This window comes from Bidens hawaiensis, unplaced genomic scaffold (genome assembly GCF_021521415.1).
Source record: "Bidens hawaiensis isolate Kalapana, Puna unplaced genomic scaffold, B.hawaiensis_p1.1 tig00002553_1, whole genome shotgun sequence".
Taxonomy (NCBI): Eukaryota; Viridiplantae; Streptophyta; class Magnoliopsida; order Asterales; family Asteraceae; genus Bidens; species Bidens hawaiensis.
Window position 1 is genome coordinate 1,790,887 of NW_027491139.1, and position 23,132 is coordinate 1,814,018.

General features: G+C 35.1%; 2 protein-coding genes and 1 pseudogene across 3 annotated transcripts; 1 reads left to right on the forward strand and 2 right to left on the reverse strand.

Annotated features, from left to right (window-relative positions):
* Positions 1-488: 488 nt before the first annotated feature.
* LOC143620362 (protein NO VEIN-like) lies at positions 489-12,203 on the reverse strand. Of its 2 annotated transcripts, XM_077092069.1 has the most exons (15): positions 11,964-12,203; positions 10,592-10,932; positions 9,918-10,380; positions 9,313-9,426; positions 9,131-9,187; positions 8,809-8,937; positions 8,360-8,473; positions 8,008-8,149; positions 6,112-7,616; positions 5,824-6,036; positions 3,359-5,542; positions 3,152-3,264; positions 2,668-3,019; positions 1,784-2,359; positions 489-1,702 (listed from the first exon to the last, which is right to left on the reverse strand). In XM_077092069.1, exons 1-15 carry the CDS (start codon positions 12,201-12,203, stop codon positions 590-592), a joined length of 7,656 nt encoding a protein of 2,551 aa, XP_076948184.1. In that variant the 3' UTR covers positions 489-589. The 2 variants fall into 2 exon arrangements, with proteins under 2 accessions (XP_076948184.1, XP_076948183.1); XM_077092068.1 differs by lacking the exons at positions 8,008-8,149; positions 8,360-8,473; positions 8,809-8,937; ... (1 more) ...; positions 10,592-10,932; positions 11,964-12,203 and having other exon boundaries at positions 9,058-9,330.
* Positions 12,204-13,760: 1,557 nt separating this feature from the next.
* On the forward strand, positions 13,761-14,105 carry LOC143620265 (uncharacterized). The gene has a single exon (XM_077091980.1). It carries the CDS (start codon positions 13,761-13,763, stop codon positions 14,103-14,105), a length of 345 nt encoding a protein of 114 aa, XP_076948095.1.
* Positions 14,106-20,988: 6,883 nt separating this feature from the next.
* LOC143620266 (putative (S)-N-methylcoclaurine 3'-hydroxylase isozyme 2) lies at positions 20,989-21,918 on the reverse strand (annotated as a pseudogene).
* Positions 21,919-23,132: the final 1,214 nt, after the last annotated feature.

Consider the following 23,132-nt stretch of genomic DNA (forward strand, 5'->3'; position numbering starts at 1 on the left):
CTTGGTTAATTACATTAAACTAGGTCTACAGACATCTTAAATTAGTTTAATATAACTTTAATTTCGACGACTGTGACACTCATCGGTTGCTATAGAGAATGCCTCTACCTTACAATCTTAACGAACCGTATCGTACTAATTAAACGCAAAAATAAAGGTGAGAGACAATCAATCCAAGATGGATAGTTTTGGCTCCAAATTCTCTTGAAGTATTAAATGAGACGATTAACATGATTACATTTGATATTAACAAGTTGGAGTTAGTGGCATCTTAAAACATTATTCAAATCAAGTGTAAGTACCAAATACTTCAAATCAAGTGAATTTTAAACTTGCAGTTGTGGCTTGAAATATATTTTCTGATACTAACCAATCAAACATCAAAAGAAATTGCATTTCAGAAAACCATCGACAGAATGTCTTAACATAGCAGAAAAAAGGTAACAAGAGACAAAACCGTAGAAATTGTTTCGGAAATAATCCTGCTGGTTAAACATTCTCGTGTACAAAACAAGACAACCAGGCATCATAGATATATAAACACATTTGATACACAAGATATGCAAAAAACATAAAGCTAATATAAATATCAACAGAGAACAAACTCATCCTTCTGCTTCTCCGACATCAAAACAGCAAGTTTCAGTTGACCAAGCTGACAAAGCCTAGCCGGATTCTTGAATACAGTGACTCGAGCCTGTTTATCGCCCGACAAAACTACACGAGCTATGCTGAAAGATTCACCTTTCTTAACTGCAAACTGCCACTCATTAACTGATATCTCAAACCAGTCCTTCCTTTTAGAATCGGTTGTTTTGACTTCAATGTATTCCTTTCGGTTTTCATCATCACAAACTTCAATGTCATATGGAAGCCCTGTTTCACGAGCTTCATTTACCCATTTTACAATTTTTATACCCTTGTTTTTATAGTAGTTAAACGCCAGTTCCTCACCCCGTCTGCCTGTGAGTGACGCCTGTTCCATATTGACCGGGCCATGCAGAAGCTGGTGTTTCTGACTAAAACCCAAAGAACCACCTTGGTCAATCGAACCATGTTCAACATTGGCCATATCAACCGTGTTGGTTCCTCCATGACCCAAATAACCATCTTGGTCAGCCAAACCATGAACATTGACCATGTCAACTGCGCAGATTCCCCCATGACCCAAAGAACTATCTTGGTCAACCACACCATGTTCAACATTAACCAAGTCAACCGCGTTGGTTCCACCATGATCCTCACGGTTCAAACTTCTAGAAGTATCTAGAATTTCTGCTTCACGAGTAGTTGGTGCATTTAGATCAATTTGCTTAATGACGTCTTGCACCTTTGAATCATTCACACGCGAGAAAATGGAAACAGGGGCAGGTGGCCGGTTTTTGTTACTTTTAGATGATGAACTGCGCTTATGGGTTCTTTTAGGGACGTGTTTTGAAGCTGTTGCCACCGTATTCAATGACATGACACCCATAGATTGAATTGACCATACTGGTTCTTCATCTGATAGTTTTGGCACCTTTTGGTTATTTAAGACAAAAGCTTCTATTTGTTCCTGAGTGGAACCCGACACAGTCATAGTTGTAATCATGTGGAGAAAATTTGCCAAGTGGAGTTCAGGATCACCGTTGATCAGAAAACGAGAAAGCTCCATGAATATAGAATGAGAATCCGAGTCACACGTTGCATACAAGATCTCTTCCTGTATATATCAATACAGAAACACAGTTGAGTTCAAACTGTTTACTACAACTATTACAGTAACATGTAATATGTATGATACCTGAAGAAGGCAGGTACAATCATGTCTCTTCTTTGACACCAACTTTGGCCTCTTTATAACATTCTTATAATACAACATTTCAACTACAACAATCTGCAGTCGACTTATTTTTTCAAATCCAGCCACCTTCAGTTGATGATAGCTTTCAGGATACGTGTTAGAGATGTAACGTTTAGCATAAGGAAGAGCCCAGTTCACCAATGAAGTTTTATAGCTATTGTCAACTGACCCATAATATATTGCTTCACGAGTAACAACCTCCGAAAGAGCAGGAATTCCAAGATTTTTCATAAGGAAAGAAACCTTCACTTCAAGCATCTTCTTTTCTTCATCAGTAAGTTCACATAAACGAAAAAAATTAATATTGTTCAACTTTTCAAATTCATCAGCAAGCTTTTCATCATCACACCAACAAACGAGCCCAAATGACGAATGTAATGAAACCCATTTATCTTGTGCGGTCGGAAGCACCTCCGTGTTCTTTTCTTCAAGATTTCTTTTCAACATTTTAACATCCTCAGAACTCAAAGCCCCAGCTTTGAGTCCATCACTCCACATTACAAAAACATCAAAAACCTGTCATAATCAATTCTAAATTTGAGAAAATGCCATAAGATTTAAGTCCATCACTCTAGATTCTCTAATTATGTTTTTATTCATTAAATGATAGCACTTATGTTAAAGTGTCTTCGGCGGTTAATAATTGATGGTTAAGATATCACCACCTAAGCACAAGAACAGCCCTCAGGGGGTCATTAAAAATTAATTTTATAAAAAGTTTGGAAAAAAATGGACATAAGATGTTTTTGGTCAAACTCAACCCCACATAAGTCCAGACCCCCATTTTGACCCATTACCCAAACACTAAAGTGGATAAATCTTACCTTTTTGGCGACCTCCAATGGAGTATTTATAGTTGATAAATGACGTAAAAACGCAAGGTAATCTAGAAGTGGTGGCTTCTCCTTTACCCCACACTCATTAACAAAGAAATCATGAAAACTTGGATACAAACTACTTAACATTCTGCTCTGTTCACAATCTGTATTGATCACATTATCATGCCAATACACTTCCTGTGCTGATAAGAGTACACCAGATACAACTTCACTTGAAGAAACAGAAGATGGTGGAACAAAAATAAACGGCCCACTGCTTAAGTTTGCCATGCTTTTCTGATCTGAAGAAACCAATTCTGTCCATACGAACGAGTAGAATCTGGACATCTGTGATATGCTGTTGTGGAAAGCCATAAAACATCAGAAAAGAAAAATGACAGAAGACTAAAGGTACCTTATAATTTAGCAGAGATAACAAGATGAGCGAGTTGACACAAATTTAAAAATAAAATAAAAGATGTACAAATACCTAGCTTTGAAAGATGTAGCAGATCTTTTCCAGATTTCAAGAACAGATAAAGCATCGTGAAGGGTAACATTAATCTTCAAACCGATGCTACTCACCAGTTTTGAACTTCGAATCTGTTGCATATAAAAAGAAAAAACAATGTGAATATATTGAAGTTTACAAATTAGAAAAATAGTTTTAAAAATAAAAAGGGATACACAAAATGACCTTTGGGACAGCATACGGAGCATTATCACCAAAAATCGAGCACACAGCCTCACAATAATAAAGCAAATCTTTAGGATACCAAAACCCGTCATCCAAGCAAGAGACCACCCATTTAACATCACCGAGAATACTTACTAGTGAAGACTTGAAAGACTTAATTTCTCCATCTATATTGCAAAAAGCATCAACTTTATCACTAAAGTAATCATCCCATATTTCATCAATAACCTCCAACAAATACTTGCATTTTTCACGATCGCCACTTAATGACACTTTTGCTAATAAATCAAACAACTCTCGAGACTCCCAATTGATAACAGTTGATCCAGGTGGCACAATCACTTTCTCCCACATCATATTCGTGACAAAAGTCTGAGATGAAACAGTTTTCTCAACTCTAACGATTTGCACAAAGTCAGTGACTCCAACTTCCTTCAAAAACTCCCTCCAGTGTTGCAGAGAGCTATACTTCAAATAGGTTTTATCAACCTCATACCATTTTACATCAACACCACTGATCAGCCTACTGATATCAATATGATTCCCAAAATCAATATTGAAATGGATTGCAACCTCAGAAGGTATAACAAAGCCATAATTTGTCAAGATAAAGGCTTTACTATAAACCTCAGAGATTATGTGCTCCCTTTCGGTAAAACAATCTGAGCAGCCACATTGTAGATGGACCATTATAAACGATAAATACTCTATCATAAGATCTTTATCGACTATATTCTTTTTGTCACAAATAGCTGGCAAGACGTGTGCTTTGACTACTAGATGTGCAGATAACCGTTGAACACCAACTTTAGAAAGCATTTGAGTTAAATTACCAGTGACTGAACCCTCAAAAAGTACAGGATTAACAATTCGAAGATTAGCGAACAATCTTGAAGAAGCTTCTAGGCTGTTCCATGAACCATCTACATTCATCCAAATCATACCCTCATTGATTGAACCATAACTACCATCTAGAAGCGGAATGAAGGGTGTCTTTTCCATAGTGTTCAAAACATCAGAGCCAACTTTAAAATCAACAGGATTCTGATGGGACATTAAATATAATTCGTTAAGCCAAGAAGATAGCCAGTTAAGGCCCATTGATGCTAAACCTTCTTTTGTATGACATAAAGAAGATAAAATATCAACCAAAACTTTAGGCCCATAATTCTTGATACCTAGAGCCCGTGCGAGTGTATCAGATAAAGCTACTTCCTTATTCAAGTACCCAAGACCAAGATGCTTGTGAATCAAGCTATCAGGCAAAAGAGTCCGAGCCTGCTCATTCCAGTTTCTTAAAACCCGACATGGTGGGACCCACTTGTCATTTTCTCCTTCTAGAAGTAAACAATTTGAGGTGCACAGTTTTGATATGATCATTCTTGGAAGTGGAGCAAAAAATCCATGCACTTCACCTACAAGAGGAACATAGCTCAAAAAGACGGAAACTGCCTTTCCATGACAATTGTTAAAACCAGGAAGGCGGCAGAATGACAGCTCAGCACTAACAAACAAATTGGGAAACTCAGATAACAACCATTGGTTCCATGGACTATCACCGTCAACTTCTTCTCTTGAAGAAGGAAGAATAAAATCCCCTTGAATTATAAACTTCAAACCATATGTTCTAAGAGGAAGATATGCAAAAACATATTGTTGATCTAACTTTGGATTGTAACTGCCATTTTCCAAAACTTCAAGAGCCATAGCAATTGAAATTTCAGTGAAATTTACATCTTTTCGAATACCATTAGCCTGCAACTTCCGGGAGTCAACAAACCAAGTCAACGTTTCATTCCCAACAGAAACATTGGTTAAACCATTTCCAATTGTTTCTTTCCTCATGATGATGAATGAATCAGTAAGCATATTTCTGAATTTGATGCACTGAAGACGATGAAGAAAAAGTAATAAAGATGGATGGAGATCTGAAAACATAGAGGTGATGCTGTCTACAGTGGAAGTTTCTGCTGGCTTTGATTTTGACACTGACTTCAAGGGAAGCACAAGGCATGTGTTGTAGTGTGTTTTCATTTGATTAGTGGTGTTTGATGAGACCAAGTTTGTGAAGAAATTCATGTCACAAGGAGGCACGATGGTTGGCAAAACAAATCCAATTTGACCCTCGGTTAAGTCAAACTTGATGTGAAATCCATTAGAATGAACCTCTGGAGCATCTGTAACCTGCATTCTCATCAAAGAGATGTTTTCAGCAGATCATATATGAGGCAAATACTCACAATAACTAAATAGCAAGATAAGAAGGGTAGTTAATTTATAGCAAAGATTTGGTTCCAAACATGATGCAAACTAAAACACAAAATTTCCAAATACCAGATGGCATGTCATCATCTGAGCAGTTAATAGTGTCAAATTACATTTAATCAAAAACAGTTTTTTTCATGCTGATAAAAATATGTTGCATGTCTAAAATAAAAATTGGACCGAATATTTAACAGAAATACCCGAAATACTGATTTGAATCCAATCCCTTTCTTGCCAATGTATCCGGCACTTGATGCTTTTTTGGTAGAATTCCCAACATCACAAATCGCTCTAATGTTCTCAGCAGAAAAACCATTTTCGTTATTCAAAATAACAATACTTTTCTCCTGAAGAATGAATGTCAAAGTGGGCTCCACATTGTTCGGGTACGAATTATCATCAGCATTCTGAACCTGAAAATGAAGATACAAAACCATGTCATTTTTGCAAGAAGAGGATAATATGAAAGAATAAAACTAAAAACTTACAAGCTCGAGAAGAAAATGTGAGTCTTGAGAATATAACTCTTGTGAAAGACAAAATAGTGCTCTTCCTAAACGAGCATGTTGCTTTTTTAAAATGCTATTTTCAGTGGTTGAAATGTTAGAGTCCAAACCGAATTCTTGAACTCTAATAGACTCGATAATACTGGCTGCATTCTTCTCTCTCTCTAAGTTTAAAAATGGCTGAACACAACCGTCACCAAAACCATACACTTTATGACTCATAACACTTGGTGCGTTGAGTTCAGCAGACTGAGTAACTTCATTTTCTAAAGCTGATTTTTTGGACTCAGATAGAAGTAAACAATGATTATTATCTGAAAATGACATTTTGATTTCAACTGATTCTTTGGACTCGGACAGAACTAAAGAATGATTATCAAACCATTCCACTATGCCCAGTGAGAATCCAAGTTCACGAATCATCAAATGATCCTTTGTACTTTTGCATTCACTCGAAATCAACATATAAGCATCTTTAGTAACCGAACGAAATGCGGAAACTAATAATTCACCTGCAAAACTTCTGAACTCTTTAGGTAAGAATCCGAGACAATCAAGAACAAATCTTGAAGCAAATTGTGAGGAAGTCTTGAACATAATTTCAAAACCATGTTTTGCATGACATTTTAAAAGCAATAGCGGGACGTTTCGTTTACCAGCATATAAAGAAATCAAAGAAACGAGCTTTAAAGCTGTTTCGAAAGATGAACCGTGAAGAAAAGCTTCTAGAAACGAATCAACGGTTGCTAACTGATCAATCCGTAAAACTTTGCCATCTTTTGTTACTAAACAAAGCAACTCCTTGGTGGTTACATAACTTAATAACCACCCTACAAGAGGACCTAGAGAAGGTGCAAATTTATAGTCCCAACATGACCACGAGATAAGATCTACCAACATTGGAGCCCTGAGTAACAGCGCAACTGCATCATTTGCACAAACATGAGCATCCAGAAGATCCTTTTCTGCCCGAAAATCAGTTAGAGTTGAAGAAAATAACACAATATTCGAGTTCACATTATCACCATTCTTGCTCCTAGTAGTCAAAAGATCTTCTGTAACATCATCTTCTAGTAATGTCAGACCAGCAGAAGGAAATTGCATTCTTAACAGCTCAGAAACCATTAACTTACTTAAAGTTTCATTCTCCCCTAAGCTATTAGCAGCTTGTGATAATAACTCGAGCATATATTGTTGACTCATGCAAACTTTAACCAAAGGCTTCTCGGGTTTTTCAGTAACTATGAAAATCTTTTGCCATGTGGTGGGTAGTAGAGAAATATGGTCTGCTAAGAATGTGAAAATATCTCCAAAACCAAGGGTTTCAAAGTCATTAACAGAAAAATACTGAGTTAGAGAACATTCTAACTTATAGATCTCCCTTATAAAGATCATTTGATTTCTTGGGCAAGTTACATTGTCTGGAACATAAACAGAAGACACAAAATATTTCTCGACATACTTCAGAACATCTTTGAGAATGATCCCTGTGAAGTGAAAAAAAAAAGTCTAAAAATAGCAAAATAATAGAAAACTTAGAAAAGTAAAAAAACAATCATATGGTTCTAGTAACTTAAAAAGAAAACAATGACACGTGATTCTCAAAAGGTAATAACTTTGACTTGAGGAATCAGATAATCAAGTGCTAAAAATCATAAATCTGAAAATGAACACTAAAAAATAAAAGGAAAATGCTAACTATATCCCTTAAGACTACCGTTAACAACAGACATTTTGTAATGACTTTGAAATGTTCATGGTGATTGACTGTATATGATTAAACATACTATTTTGTTTATAAATATTTCATTTTTAAATCGGCCCTATAGGAATATTGTTGTTAGCAAAACCTGAGACAAAACCTCATAAACCAAACACCTCTTTTGGCAACTGAAGTGCTCTTTTCAGCTGGCTCAACATCTGTGTTAACATCAACAGCACATATGTTTACTGGTGCCACTTTACTGTTTGCTTGAGAAGAACTCATGCAGTCCCACAAACCAAACTTTATAGATAAAATCTGTAACAAAAGGAAGATACTCACAAAATGCAAATACAGGCAATGCTTATATAATAAAAAACTGAGAAAATTACAAATATTTCCCTAAAGCACAACTTGGAAAAATATGTAAAATTAAGTTGAGAGGAAAATATATGAAATTGCCCATAGATTTGGATAACAGTCAACAAACGTCGCACACTTGTATGAAAATGACCATAGTTAACTTACAGCAACATTTAGCAATCCAACATGTGGATATGAACCACTCATTTTATTTAGAGTGTTAATCTTTTTCTTAGGCTTCATGTGACCATGATATATATCAAGCATCTTGTCAAATACCTACAAGCAAAACATACCAGTTAGAACACAATACTAGTGCAACCTGCAAAATAGCATATATAAGCTAACCTAGATGAACTTCCAAACGTGTTAAGATTAAAAGTTGCTGGTCAGTAAACAAAAACAGAAATAATCTACCTCGTAAAAAATGACAAACCATTTCCTTCTCATAAGTGTGGGATTTATTAAATAAACCAGTAAACAGTGAAAATGAAATGAATACACTTTGTTAAAAAATCGTAAAAAGTTTGCTTTATTGTAAATGTCTTTGTCCAGATCTTGATGAACTCGCATACAATGAAATGAATACAATATAGTAAAAAGCTTCTACATACCTCAACTACATTCTCTTCTTTATCACACGAGTCTTTGCATATCTTAATGAAATTCCTTGAAAGCTCATCGAGTCCCTTACCATCTGTAAATCCTGTTTTCACATCCACACTTTCAAACTCAAATTTAAACTTGATCAAAATAGCAGATAATAATATTGAGATAATTTATAACTACACTCAGTTTGAAACAGAGAAAGAAAAGTAGAAAGACACAACTAATAAGAGATATTAATATTGAAAAAAAATTACCAGCACCACCCTCCAAATCATGCTTATTGGCAACTGAAGTATTCTCCCCAGTTGCCTCGAATTTGGTGTTAACATCAGCAGCACATGTAGAACTCACGCGGTCCCACAAGCCCAACTTTATAGATGCAATCTGCAACAAAAAAATAAAAGATGTGTGTTCAGAAATGCAAATAAAAGGCAGTGCGTTTATAACAAAAACATAAGTAATACATTGACATGGCAATAATTGTATGAAAATGACCATGGTTAACTTACTGAAACCGTTAGCAATTGAAAATGTAGCTTGGAATTAATCATTGCTACTATAGCTTTATTTTTCGTCCTTTGCTTCGTTTTACCGTTATAAAAATCAAGCATCTTGCCAAACACCTGTAAAATGGTAAAACTGATTGATTTTATTTCATTCGATAGAGTTACAATATATAAAGATAAACCAGGCCCGTGGCTCGACACTAGAACTCTAAATACTATGGCACTATTAATATTGTAAGTGTAACTAACAATATAACATACGCAAGAGATTAGAATATACAAGCTAAGTTGATAAATTACACATTTACAAAATGTAAATGAAAAAAAAGGAAAAAAAAAGAAAACAAGTGAACGTTAAAATAACTCATCATACATCATGAATCGCCTGATACGAATTAGTTAACAATTAAAAGTAGAATCCATAATACCGGTCAGTAAACAAAAAATTAAGTAATATACTTGACAAAAAAAATGACAAAACCATTCTTTGTCATAAGCGTGGAATTTTTTAATTAAACTCATAGAGAAAGAAAAGTGAAATAGATATAAATTTCAAAAATTATAATGAACTCACATACAATGTAACATAGTGAAGAGCTTCAACATACCTCAACTGCATTGTCTTCTTTTTCACATGAGTCTTTCCATATCTTAATGAACCTCCATGTATGCCCATCAATTGCATTATTGTCTATAAATCCTGTTTCCACATCCCCATCGATTGCATTATCGTCTATAAATCCTGTATTCACATCCAAATGTCGAAACTTCGGTATATACTTGGTCCCAGCCATCCGTTTATCAGGTGTTCTATGAGTTACGCATTTTGTAAAATATTTGATTTCTGATCCTTGTTTCATTTCAGTATCCAGACAAACTTTTGTCGTTTGTGATGGAAAAAGGTTAGATTCTTGTACATCATTATCTTTATCATTTTCATCATCTTTTGCTGCATTTCCATCATCATCCTCGCTGTCATCAAGAATCGACTTTACATCCAATCCATTTAGACACTTTTTTAAAATAGTGCTTTCAGATTGCCTTCCACGTATGATATGCCCAATGTGCATACTGTAGACAAACATCAGCAAAAAAATCAATAAACTCGCATCTTTGAATGCACAAAGGTTTTTACATGAGACTAAATAAGTTTTTTTTTTTTTTTGAGAAAACAAGCATACTGAAGAGGAATATCTGTAAATGAGCATGTTTTCATTAAACAAAATCACTTTGTCATTCACTGATTATGTAAGCATGTAATAATGAATTATAAAATTCGTACCCCAGACTTTGAATTCGTATGCATAAATGTTCTCGGCTTATATTCCTCTTCTTTGCTATAAAATCCGAAAATTCATCAACCGTGATCTTATAATAAGTCGTTCCTTTTCTGCGAGGGAGTTTGCTGAGGTAAGCAACAATTTGTTCAGTAGTAATTTTGCAGACTTCTGTGACCTCAGGCCCTACAGAAAAATAATGCACAACTAGTGGATGCTTCAAAATAGGTCCCAATCCAAGTTCTTCAAAGCTCTTAATCCCCTCACTTTCACAGATTGCCATCTCTAAGTCATGTAATGAAGTGATCTTTTGAACTCCAGCAAAACAATGTATAAAAGAGTTGACCTACAAGATCAATATGGTGAGAGTAAAGAGAGAAAGCTGTATTTTACATTAGCTGTGTTTGTTGGAGCTACAAAAAAATCTATAAGCTGTCTGTTGCAAATCAGGCCCAAGACCACAGACACAGTATTTGATCTCAACCACGATCAACTCTTTCCGTATATTAACTTGTTGACACAATAACCCCTAACCCTGAACATTGTCAAACTCAAACTACTAACTTATAGACATTCAAACAAACTAGATAAACTTGCAAAATATTCAAAAACTTAACAGATAACTTTCAAACTATTAACTAAAACCTAATTAATTAAACTAACTTGCCACTTTAATTCTCTCAACTTTCTTTTAACTCATCTCAAGATTAACATTCAACAATGAGCTAACACAAGTGTGTTAGTTCTAATAACAAATATCTAACCAAGTAACCAACTCAAAGTCAACACACTAATAGTGATTAGTGTGACCTCTTTAACCAACTAAAAAAATCAAAACACTAAAAAGCGAAGTATGATGTTCATATCAGAATCGTATTGATGAACACAAGTGTTAGTTAGTAACTAACACACTTGTGTTCATCAATAGGGGTGCAAACGAGCCGAGCTGCTAGCCGAGCTGTACAAATTAAAATATATAAAAGTAATTATAATTACATAAAAAAAACAAATGATAAATAGTAAACGAGCCGATCCCTAGCCGAACTTGTGCTTCAACATTTATTCACGAGCCGAGCCTGAGCTTTGAAATTAAAGCTCGAAACGAGCCGAGCTCGAGCTCTGTGTAAGTTAAACGAGCCGAGCTCAAGCCTAGTCGAGCTCGGGCTCGGCTCGTTTGCACTTTGCACCAATAGTTAGAAACTTTGAATAACAATTAACAAATATCTAGCTAACTAGTCTACATCCTAACTAATTTAAGTCAACACTAGTCAAAGGTCAACAGTCAACACACTAATAATTTGACCTCTTTAACCAACTACAAAAATAAAATAAATAAATAAAAAAACACTAAAAAATCTGATCACTCTGAAACTTTACCTTTGCTTCAGTAAGCATGAGCCGCTTAAGTGATGGAACGTTCTGCATATGAAACCCTAACGACTCGAAAGAAACAGCGTTGAGTATCACCAACGCTGACTGTGAGACGGTCCACGCGGATACGCTTTCACCGGTGGCCAGAAGATCCGAGTGAGCTTTCACTACCGCACACTCTACCGGAGATACTGCAGCGCTGCGACTGCTTTCGCCGTAGCGTTGCTGGCGGTTATGTCCGTACATTATGTAACTAAAAGTAAAAGGTCGTCTTTTGGTCTACGATGCAAAGCCGGGAAATATGGTTATATAAACAAAGGCCTTTTGGCTTTTGTACTACCGCAATAACATTATGCCACGTGGATGTTATTAATTATTCATTCCGATTTAAAAGTTGATTATCTGCAAAAGTGTTTTTTAAGTTTTGGTACTAAACTATTTGGATGTGTTAGAACGAACCCCTGGAGTTTTAAAGCTAAACAACTTAGCCTACAAGTTACGTTTTACGAACACTTTGTAGATGATATAATTTAATTTGTACACACCCACGTGACGTGACGTAATATTTTTCGAGTTTGCTTAATGTAGAAGACTCTTAGACTTTTGGCTTAATCACGCACGTGATTGAGAACTATTGCATACTTTCAAAACTAGTATAAATTGATTTTCTTTTTTATAGTAAATATTTTAAGTTTTACTTTTTTATTCGTGATATGATTTAATTACTTTAATAATTCATAGCTTTTCTAAGGTGTTGCAAGATGATAAATTGACAATCTTATTTCATCTTATTTTATCTTACTTTTCAAATAAAATAAAACGAGTCTTATGCATCAATTTCACATTCTATTCTAGCCTAATTCTATTTCTAATCTTCTAATATCTCATCTCATTCATCATAGTTATTCATGAGTCATGAGTCAAAACCATTTGACAATTGAATCTTATTTCATCTTATTTATCTTACTCTTCAAATAAAATAAAACAACGAGTCTTATGCATCAATCTCACATTCTATTCTAGCCTAATTCTATTTCTAATCTTTTAATATCTCATCTCATTCATCATAGTTATTCATGAGTCATGAGTCAAAACCATTTGACAATTGGGTTATAAAATTGTAAAGAAATTAAAAGTAAAATATTGATTGAAAATCAAACAAGTATAATTATGAAAGTTAAACAAGTAGAAAATAGCCAAACGTGATCTAAAATTATTAATATTTAATGATGATGGGAATACTTGTGATAAAACAACAAATGTTGTATATAAAGATGTTCTTCAATTTTATAAATTTAAAATTTTAGACTCAGTATTGTTTAAAACTAATGATCCATCGTTAGCGGTTCACACTCTAACAATATAGGGTAGACCGCCTAGGGTCATTAGGAACGAAGTAACACTTGTAACCTTTAATCCTTTAAACAATGTTCTTAGTACATGTGGCTTTTTTTGAATTTTTCGCAACTGGCTACTTCATATTTCAAAAACTGGTCATTTTAATACCTTTTCGTAATCTCGTTTAATTTGTCCGTTAAATCAAGGCCATAATGTTAACTTTCGTTATTATATTTATTTTCCCTTTTCTTTTAAGCCCTAATAATCAAATCCCTTTTATATCATCTTCACCCTAATATTCAAATCATAACAATCAATATAACATCAATTGTAAACCCTAATATTCAATGTCACTGTTAAACCTCAATTGTAATCACTAGGCTATATTGTTAAACCGCCTCACGATACTAGTAGACTACTCTGTCAGTGTGTTGACTCAGTTAACCGACTCGCAAGCTCTAGCAAATGGAAGCTGAAGACGTCAGAGATCATAACGACGGCGCCGGAGCTGGTTCAGACGACGACATTCCGACGCTGAGTGCGCACGCCCTAGAAGCTCTAAGAGAGGTTCTATCGGAACAGAACCGCTTAATCGCCTCAGACAATGGCGGAGCTACGGCGGCGGAGGGAAAAGAGGTGCCGTTAGTGACAGAGGACTGGAGATTAAGCCAGTTCTGGTACGACCGTGAGACGGCGGAAACGGTTGCGAGAGAAGTTCATGTATTGTGTACGTCAATGGATGCTACGCCGTCAATTGCGTGCATTGCTTGTCCTACACTGCATATTTATCTCAAGGTAGTTGATTATTAGGGCTTGTAGGGGCTGTTTGTTGAGGGTTGATGTTCGATTGCTTGTATGGCTTGTACAACCAACAAACTTATGGAAATTGAACAGCTGACAATGCAGATCGAAGAGGGTAAGTGTGTGTAATAACAGAATAAGTGCTGATTGTTGTCAATTTGATGAAGAGTGTGTTGAAAATAGGGTTCGAATCGAAAGTGATGAACACCAACAGGTAGACAGTTTTCTTGATTATTATGATATAAATATTAGGGTTAAGATGATATTAAATGGATTTTATTATTAGGGCTTAAAAGAAAAGGGAAAATAAATGTAATAACTAAAGTTACCATTACGCCCTTGACTTAACGGACAAATTAAACTGGGTTACGAAAAAGTACTAAAATGACCAGTTTTTGAAACATGAAGTAGCCAGTTGCTAAAAATTCAAAAAAAATACTAAAGTTGCGTAGTTAATAAAACCACAAGTACTAAAATGGCACTTAACTCAAAATTAAATCAACAGAAGTTTATCCCAAACAAATGAGAGTTCGAGGAGTCAAGGATGTGTGTATAAAGAACACACATAAGTGTGCAATTTTGAGATAATCTTACTCGTTCTTGTTAGGTTAGACACAGAGGTGAATATCATGATGTTATAGTTAAGTCAGTTTCAAAAGTATGATAGTCACACGTGACCAAACTTGGTTGTAGGTAAAGGTTATGAACTTATGGTTTCATAAGTATGCACATATTAGTAGACCATGTGCTAGGCTAACCGTCTTTTGTAAAACGTAACTCACATTATTTAGTCCTAAGTGTTATTAAATGTCAATATTTGTATTGACACTTGTCAGTCTTAAAAAGGAATATGAAACCTAATAAGTCCATTGAAGCATAGGCAAGTTGACTAACCACTTGTCGAAAAAAGTATTACAAGAACAAATGTCGTAATACTTAGCCATGGCCTGGCAAGGTGATTAAAATTCATGGCTATGATGTTGTCGTGTTACTTAACACCAAACAATTCACTTGTCATGCGTATAACCCATGTAAATTAAGGCTTAGTATACAGCATGTACCACACTTTAAGGATGTAATATGTTGCAATCGATATCTTATCGAAAGATAAACGAATATTGTCACTTAATCTCGTCACATAGTACGTATCTGTCGTAGACTAGGTGAAAAGTCAACGCGTGAACCTTTATTCTAATATGAATCAAGTAGTTTAGATGAATCGTTAAAGTGCCTAGTCTTATTTGAGGATTGGTATGGTGATCAATCCTAAATTTTGGTCGCAATTGCCTACTTTTCTAGTAATGGTTGATCACCCCAATCCTCAAATAAGGTACTATATAAACAAAGTTAATTTGTCAAATTGACCAACTAAAGGTGTTATGATAGTCCTTGTTTGACCATGGATTGTATGACATTATTAGTTAATCTTTGGTCAGGCTCACATTCGTAGGGAGAATGGTACGCCGAAGTCTACTTTTTTATTGTTGGACTAAATCACTTCGAAATACTAAATTGATCAAACAAGACAAATTTAATTTTACCGCTTCCGTGTTTTTTACACTGATTGGCTGACGGTTATTACAACGAATGCTACTATCTTACAATCATAACAAACCATATTAATACGGATTGAATTCCGTCGTGTTATATCGTAACACATAAATTGAATCCCGCCAGCTAATTCTTAATAAAAGCATATATTCTTTATAAAGTAAGTACAGAGAAGTTACGAATTTATTTATAAAACTGAAAATTTCAACCTCTTAAAAATATCCTCCAATTCAACAAACCCCCAAACAAATTAGGGCAAAGCATTAACAATAAACATAAACCCTTCTCCCCGGGGTTTTTCCTCACGCGACCCTCATGTACGGACAACCACCACACTTCAACCGTTGTGGCGGCGGCCGTGGCCAGCCTCCACCACCACAATTAACAACCACTTTTGAACCCTAATTAACAAAACATATAATTTTGCTACAATGGTATTGTTTTGTTCGTCGTATTACATTTATTGGCTTATCGCTTTACTATGATTTTTTATATAATATATAAGTATTATGTTAATATTTTGGGGCCCATTTTATAACTCGTGCAAGACCCACGGAAGCCATCGAGCTCTCTGAGACAACCGTGTTGAGATGTCATAACTAGTCATGGAATGGCAAGGTAATTAAATTTTGAGGTTGTGACGTCACCTTGGTACCTAGCATCAAACAATGTGCCAGTTATGCGAATAACCTATGTAAATTAAGACTTAGCAATACGATATGTACCGTCTCTTAGAATCTGAATAAATTTAGGTGAATAGTTGATGACCATGACATACCTCCCTAACAAGGTCTATCATGCATACTAATCAATCCAAATATCTTATGATAGTCCTTGTCTGACCATGGATCGTCTAGCACTATGAGTCAATGTTTGGTCTTGTCACATTCGTAAGGCGAATATTCACATAAATGTATACGTCTTATTGTTTGTCTAGATTATTTTTAAAATACTCAAATTTATCTATACTATATATAATATATGAGCAATGGGCAAATTATCTATACTACATATAATACATAAGATATAGGCAAATTAAGACATTCAACTTTTAAGTAATTTACAACTTTTAATGTCTAAGTTACACCTTACATAACATGTAATATAGGGACAAACTTGTCCATTAGAAAATATGTCTTGAAATAGTTACAACAATGCCCCTTAACTTTACTCATTTTTTTGTAAATTTAATAAATAATTATTACTTTGGACATTCATCTTTACATATATATTCATTTTAGTTTTAATTGTAAATAACTTCCCACCAACGATTTTCCAACGACCATAACTTTTTCGTACGTTAACATTTTTTATAAAAAAAATTGCATCATAAAAATGGGCATTATTGTCTTTAATTTGAGTATGGTATTGTTATATTTTTTCTAAAAAAAAAACATATTACGTATGAGTGTTCACAATTCGGTTTTAACGGTTTCTAAGATAACTGTGAGCCAAACCGTTGGTTCGATTTTTTGTCATTGAGAACCGAAACTGAACCGTTGAAACTTTAAACTGAATCGTTACTAATGGTTTGATTTCACGCATTGAGCTTCAATAATAAGTTTACCGTCCGGTCCGGTTTTATATGACAAATTTTCTGTATAAACCATAAACCAAACCATTTCTATGGTTTGAACATTCAGAAACCAGCTGACCAAAAGTGATAATTGGCTCAATCGTTTTCAAGGTTTCAAACGAATTTTGAACATCCACAATTGTTACATAATTACTATGACTTTTGTTCCCTGCCGCATCGTCTAGGTAAACAAGATATATTTGATTTTATCACTTTCGTTTTTTGTACACTCATCGATCACTACAACGGATGATAGTATCTTATAATGGAATCTAACCATAATGGAATTTTTTACCAAACTAGTGTACTTGGAAAACTTATTTACCAATCTAGTGTAGTTTTAAACTTATTTACTAAAATGGGTATTTTTTATAGAACCCACCGTTCACCCACCCACTTCATCTTCTACCTTCACACCACCCTTTTCTTTCTCTATACACTCTCTCTTTCTAGACCCTCTCCGGCGGCCACCAATACATCCGCCGGAAATACATAAAGCCATGGTGGAAGGATTAATAAAAAAAATTCGATGAAGAAGAAGTGCGTTGACAGAGTGCGACGTCGGAGGATGAGGACTAGCGGCAGATGGTGACTGAACAGAGAGTTGACCGGAGACCATTGACAAAGTGTGTTGATCGGTGGTGGAGCAAGGAGATGATGACGGTGATGGATTGGGGTTAGGGTAAGGATCGTGATTGGTGGTTCCTATGTGAAGCTTATTGAATATATGTTCTTCATCCCCTTTTTCTTCGTATCCATCTGTGAGGCCAAAAACAAGAAAAAGAAAACTTAACACTCTGGGTTTATAAACCCACTGGAGGGCTCTTTTAACTTTTATTTACCACAAGCTTTATATTAATTAGTTGCATGCAAATAATACTTTTATAACTCTTTATTATGGCTTCATGTATTTCCGGCGGATGTATTAGTGGCCGCCGGAGACAGGGGCGGACCCACATGGTGTGGATCGGGGTTCCGGGACACCAATGTTTTTTAAAAATTTATTAGAAGCGGTATATTAAATTTTTTGAGGACCCCATAAGATTTAATACTTGGAACCCATACTATTAATGTTGATGTGGTCTGGTGGAAAGTCCCTTGTTTTATCTTTGAAAGGTCATGGGTTCAAGTCTTATAAGGCTCAGTTTTTTGTTTTTTGTGTTAATTTTTAGTGTTAATCAATCATTTGATTGCTAATGTTGCAATGATAACTTTGGAAACATTCAAACACCTCTAAAATACATATCATTGTTTTCAACTTTATGCATGGTTTTCTTTAAAAACATTCAAACACTTTAAAATATCAGTTTTATTTTTCACTAGTTTAAGTTAATGGTTTTCAACACATGCTTATGAAAGGGTGGATCTAGGTTCTATCTCAAAAATGTTTAAGAAAGGGAAAACAAAGTGTTTATGTGTCAACCCGACCCATTTTGACCCGTTCAGGTAGTGATGATTGAAAAGAAAGTTTTATTATGATATTGTTTTTTATTATGTTCTTCGTCTCGACCCGACCTGAACAACGACCGACCCGAAAAATTTGAACACCGAAAATATGGGACCCCATTGGCAAAAAATCTTGGGTCCGCCACTGGCCGGAGAGGGTCTAGAAAGAGAGAGTGTACGGAGAAAGAAAGGGTGGTGTGAAGGTAGAAGATGAAGTGGGTGGGTGAATGGTGGGTCCTATCAAAAAACCCATTTTAGTAAATAAGTTTAAAACTACACTAGATTAGTAAATAAGTTTTCCAAGTACACTAGTTTGGTAAAAAACTCATCCTAATGTATACAACTAGATGAGTAATTAAAAACATGTATGCAAAACGGAATGCAATTGACAAAGCAAAGTTGTCGAAATGGAATCTTGAATTATGTATTGCATTCTTCTAGAAACAATCATTCAACTTGTGTAAATGGTACCATTAATATTTACGTTGTAGGCCAAAGAGAGCACAACATGTAAAACTGTGATACGGTGAATATATAATATTATAAAGTTAAAGACATGTTTTTAAACGTGTAGCTAGGTTGAACATGCATGTATATGATTTGCATGCTTGAGCTCATACACATTCACGATATAATCATATAATCGTAAAACATTTTGGTTAAATTTCTATTTGTTAAGCTTACCATGCATTACCAGTTTTCAATGACGTAAGTGTTAATCGTGTAGTTATTTTAATAAAAAAAAAATTAATACATCTAAAACGTCCTCTAGCTAGTGATATGATTTGGCAATGAGAGTTAAATATAAACATGTTGTAGACAACCTAAGCACTAAAAACTATGAATGGTCCAATCATGGTATTTAGTGGGTAGGCCAAATTATAAGATCTAAGACTTTACAACTTCAGTTTTATAGGGATCTAATATAAATGTTACTATTATGGGTTTTTGAAAGTAGGTTTTTTAAGAATTAATAACTGATCAGGGTCACAAGTTAAAAATGAATGTCACGTACCCATTATCACTGCATATCATCTATATTTCATAATTCATGAATACTCTCTATAGATATACACATAAAAAAAGAAAAAAAGGCCTCAACGTTTTTGTTAATTTTAGGTCTTCGAACACATTGAGCCAGCCCAAGGTCGAATGATTTAACTGAAAGACTAGACATCCACGTGACACACGTTACTTATACATCACTTGTTTGAAATACACTAAAACTAGACAATTTTTATTCTCTTAAGATATAAAATAGAACGAACGACAGTTCATACCTATTATATATTCTATTAAACGTGCATAAACATATTGATAATATTAATATTATTTGTGCTTAAAGATTAGCTTTAATGGATTTTCCCTCTTCATAGCAATCCCGAATTTTTCTTCCACGTCAAGCTTCGACGGATCATCACCATTAGGAAGAGCCCAAGCAAACTCACGAGCCAAAGTCGCCAATATATACTCAACACTCTTGATACCCGATGGCATTCCCGCACATATCCTCCTCACGGAAACAATTCAAAGTCATGGCCTTTATAATCTACCTTTGAGTCATTAAATCTTTCTGGCATGTAACGTAACGGCTCGTCCCAAACTTTAGGGTCTCGTCCCATCGCCCAAAGATTGACGAAAACTTTGGCCTTCTTTGGGATCGTATAATTCATAACCTCACAGGTTTTGTTTGCGATACGAGGAAGAAGTAGAGGAACCGGTGGGTGTAATCTAAATATTTTCTTGATGCAAGATTGTAGATAAGTTAATTCAGATAGTTGAGAGACGTTGATTTGATATGATTTGATTTCTTCTTGTAATTTCGACATTACTTCTTTGTGCCTTAAAGAACTTAAACGTGACAACGGTATGACAAGTACGTACAAGATTGTAGATAAGTTAACTTGATTATTTTTTCCCTTGCACGGGGCACTGCTCTAGAAAGATCAGAAGTGGTCAGAGCTGTAATTGTACGTACTTGTAAAGAACTTAAACGTGACAACGGTATGATAATACGATATGATGACAGGCCTATATTTCTTGGTTTTAATAGGGCTCTTTACAAGCGTTGTTTCTATCTACTATTATCTAAAAATAATCAAGTTATTAATGACCAGACGAAACCAAGAAATAACCCCTCAGGTGCGAAATTATAGAAGATCTCCTTTAAGATCAAACAATTCCATCGAATTGAGTATGATTGTATGTGTGATAGCATCTACTCCACATACAATTTTCACTGGGAGCTGCTATTTAGACAGTACCCGAGGATGTGTGTAAAAGAGAAAACGTGTTTAAAAAGGGTGTATGAATTTGATGAGTGTAACTTATAGGTTACTAAAAATGTTTACCAGAACAAATTGATAGATTTGGTAATTTGTGAATCCATTTTCGAGCAGCCGATCCAAGAAACATTGCGCTTGGTCCGAAGACCACGTTGAAGAATTAACGACGGCCCTTCGTTCGTCGACGATAATATTGTCCCAATGCCCAAACAACTTGTCATACTCTTCCAGGGTTTCCTTTCCAAGTCCGTGAAGATCAAACCGGTCAAGCATTGGGTAAAACGAGCCAAAATCTTTAACACGACCTCCATACTCGATAACTTTGTGTATCGACTCCTTTTGCCTGTCACGAGTAGTCCCATCTCCATCGGCGAATTGCAGCAAATCTTTGCCAAAAACAATTGAACTCAAAGTGTTTAACAATGTAGTAAAAACTACATCTTCCACGTCAACCACTTGACCTTGCTTGCGACGCAAGAAATCCACCAGTTGGGTAACTTTTTCCACACGTAATCTAGACTGGGATTCCAAAGCTTTAACCGAAAACAGCTCAGTTCGACAAAGGGTTCTTAAGTTATTCCAAGTTTGGTTTCATTCCGCCCAAATAAGCGAGTGGGGTATATAGTTTTCCTGGTTAAATGCAGCAGGCACGGGGCGAGATGATAGAAAACGATCTTGAGTTTTGAGAATCCCCACGGCTGCCTCGGGTGAAGCTGCCACTACCAGCAACTGCTGGCCTAACCGAAGCGATATCAGTGGGCCGTATTGTCTTGCTAAGAGGGCGGTGGAGACGTGCGGTTTGTCTCCGACTTGATGTAAGTTTCCTATGATCGGAAGCTGTGGTGGGCCTGGTGGGAGGTTCTGTGTGGCCTTGGTACAATACTTCCAACACTTTTGCTATTTTGATGATGAATAAAAGGAAGCAAGTGATTGTTGATAATATGAGAAAGGTTGTGATATCCATTGTGTATTAAAGTTAATTTTGTGTTTAGTGTTTATTAACATGACACTATGTTATGGTGCATTTATAGGCTATAGATATGTCAACCAATATAACAAAATTCATTAAATATTCAAATAAAATTCAAAATACGTATACACCAAGACGAGTATCACTGACTTGTCGGTAATTTTTTAGTTAAAGATGTTACTGACGAGAATCCTTTCATGAAAGAAGTTGCCGACGAGAACCATTAATCCGTTTAGTAATCGAGTATATGTTTATGAATACCTAAACCCGATCCATTGACATATATTATATATATCATTCGAAGGGACAGCCTGTTGAATCCCTATATTAAAAGCCACATGATAATTAATTAATTCAAAGGCAACTATCTTTTCTAATTAATCCAACCATTCAATCAGAAAACTTATATATAATGTAGTGAAATAACTTATTTTTTATAACTTTTAATAATGTAGTGTGAAATGCATGCATGTATTATAAAACAATTTAAGGAGATCTTGTGATCAAGGCAGACTTATTCTGCCAGCGTAATCAGAACTATAGTAAAAGAAATTAAGCAAAATTGTTATACCTCACGGGCAAAGGATCAGTTTTGCAAGTTACCCGCTACCAGAGTTTGTCAGTTTTATATAAACCCGACAACTGCTTGGATCAAACAATTTAAGGTTTGTTTATAAGTCAAGAATATTGAATGGCAGATTGAAATTGTGGAAAAGAACTTGAGACCAATTTGCAATCTAATACTAAAATATTAAATTTGGAGAAAGTAGAATATTATAATTTTTTATTGTATATTATAAGCTGTTTTCAATTATTAAATAAGATCTTTGCTTATAGACCAATCTAAAACTAAATAATTAAATTTGATCAAAGCAATATATAATCACAAATTCAATTACATGTTCGTCTGAATAATTGGGTTCCAAAGAAAACTTATATTATCCGTGTATGGTTGATTTGGATAGACTGCCAACTTTGGTTTTTTGCGAATAAGGAATATTGATGTGTTGTCGGTGATTTTTCCTTTTTGTGGTGATCACGAAGAAATTGCCGATCATGTGCTTGCTTTGTGTAGCCTGACTCAAGCGACTTGGCAAGCAGTATCCTAATTATGTAAGACACTTGTGACCTATGCGTTTACTAGATTTGATAAGAGTTACATAATTATACTAAGTTCTCAAAAATAAGGCGAAGTTGCTCCAAACAGT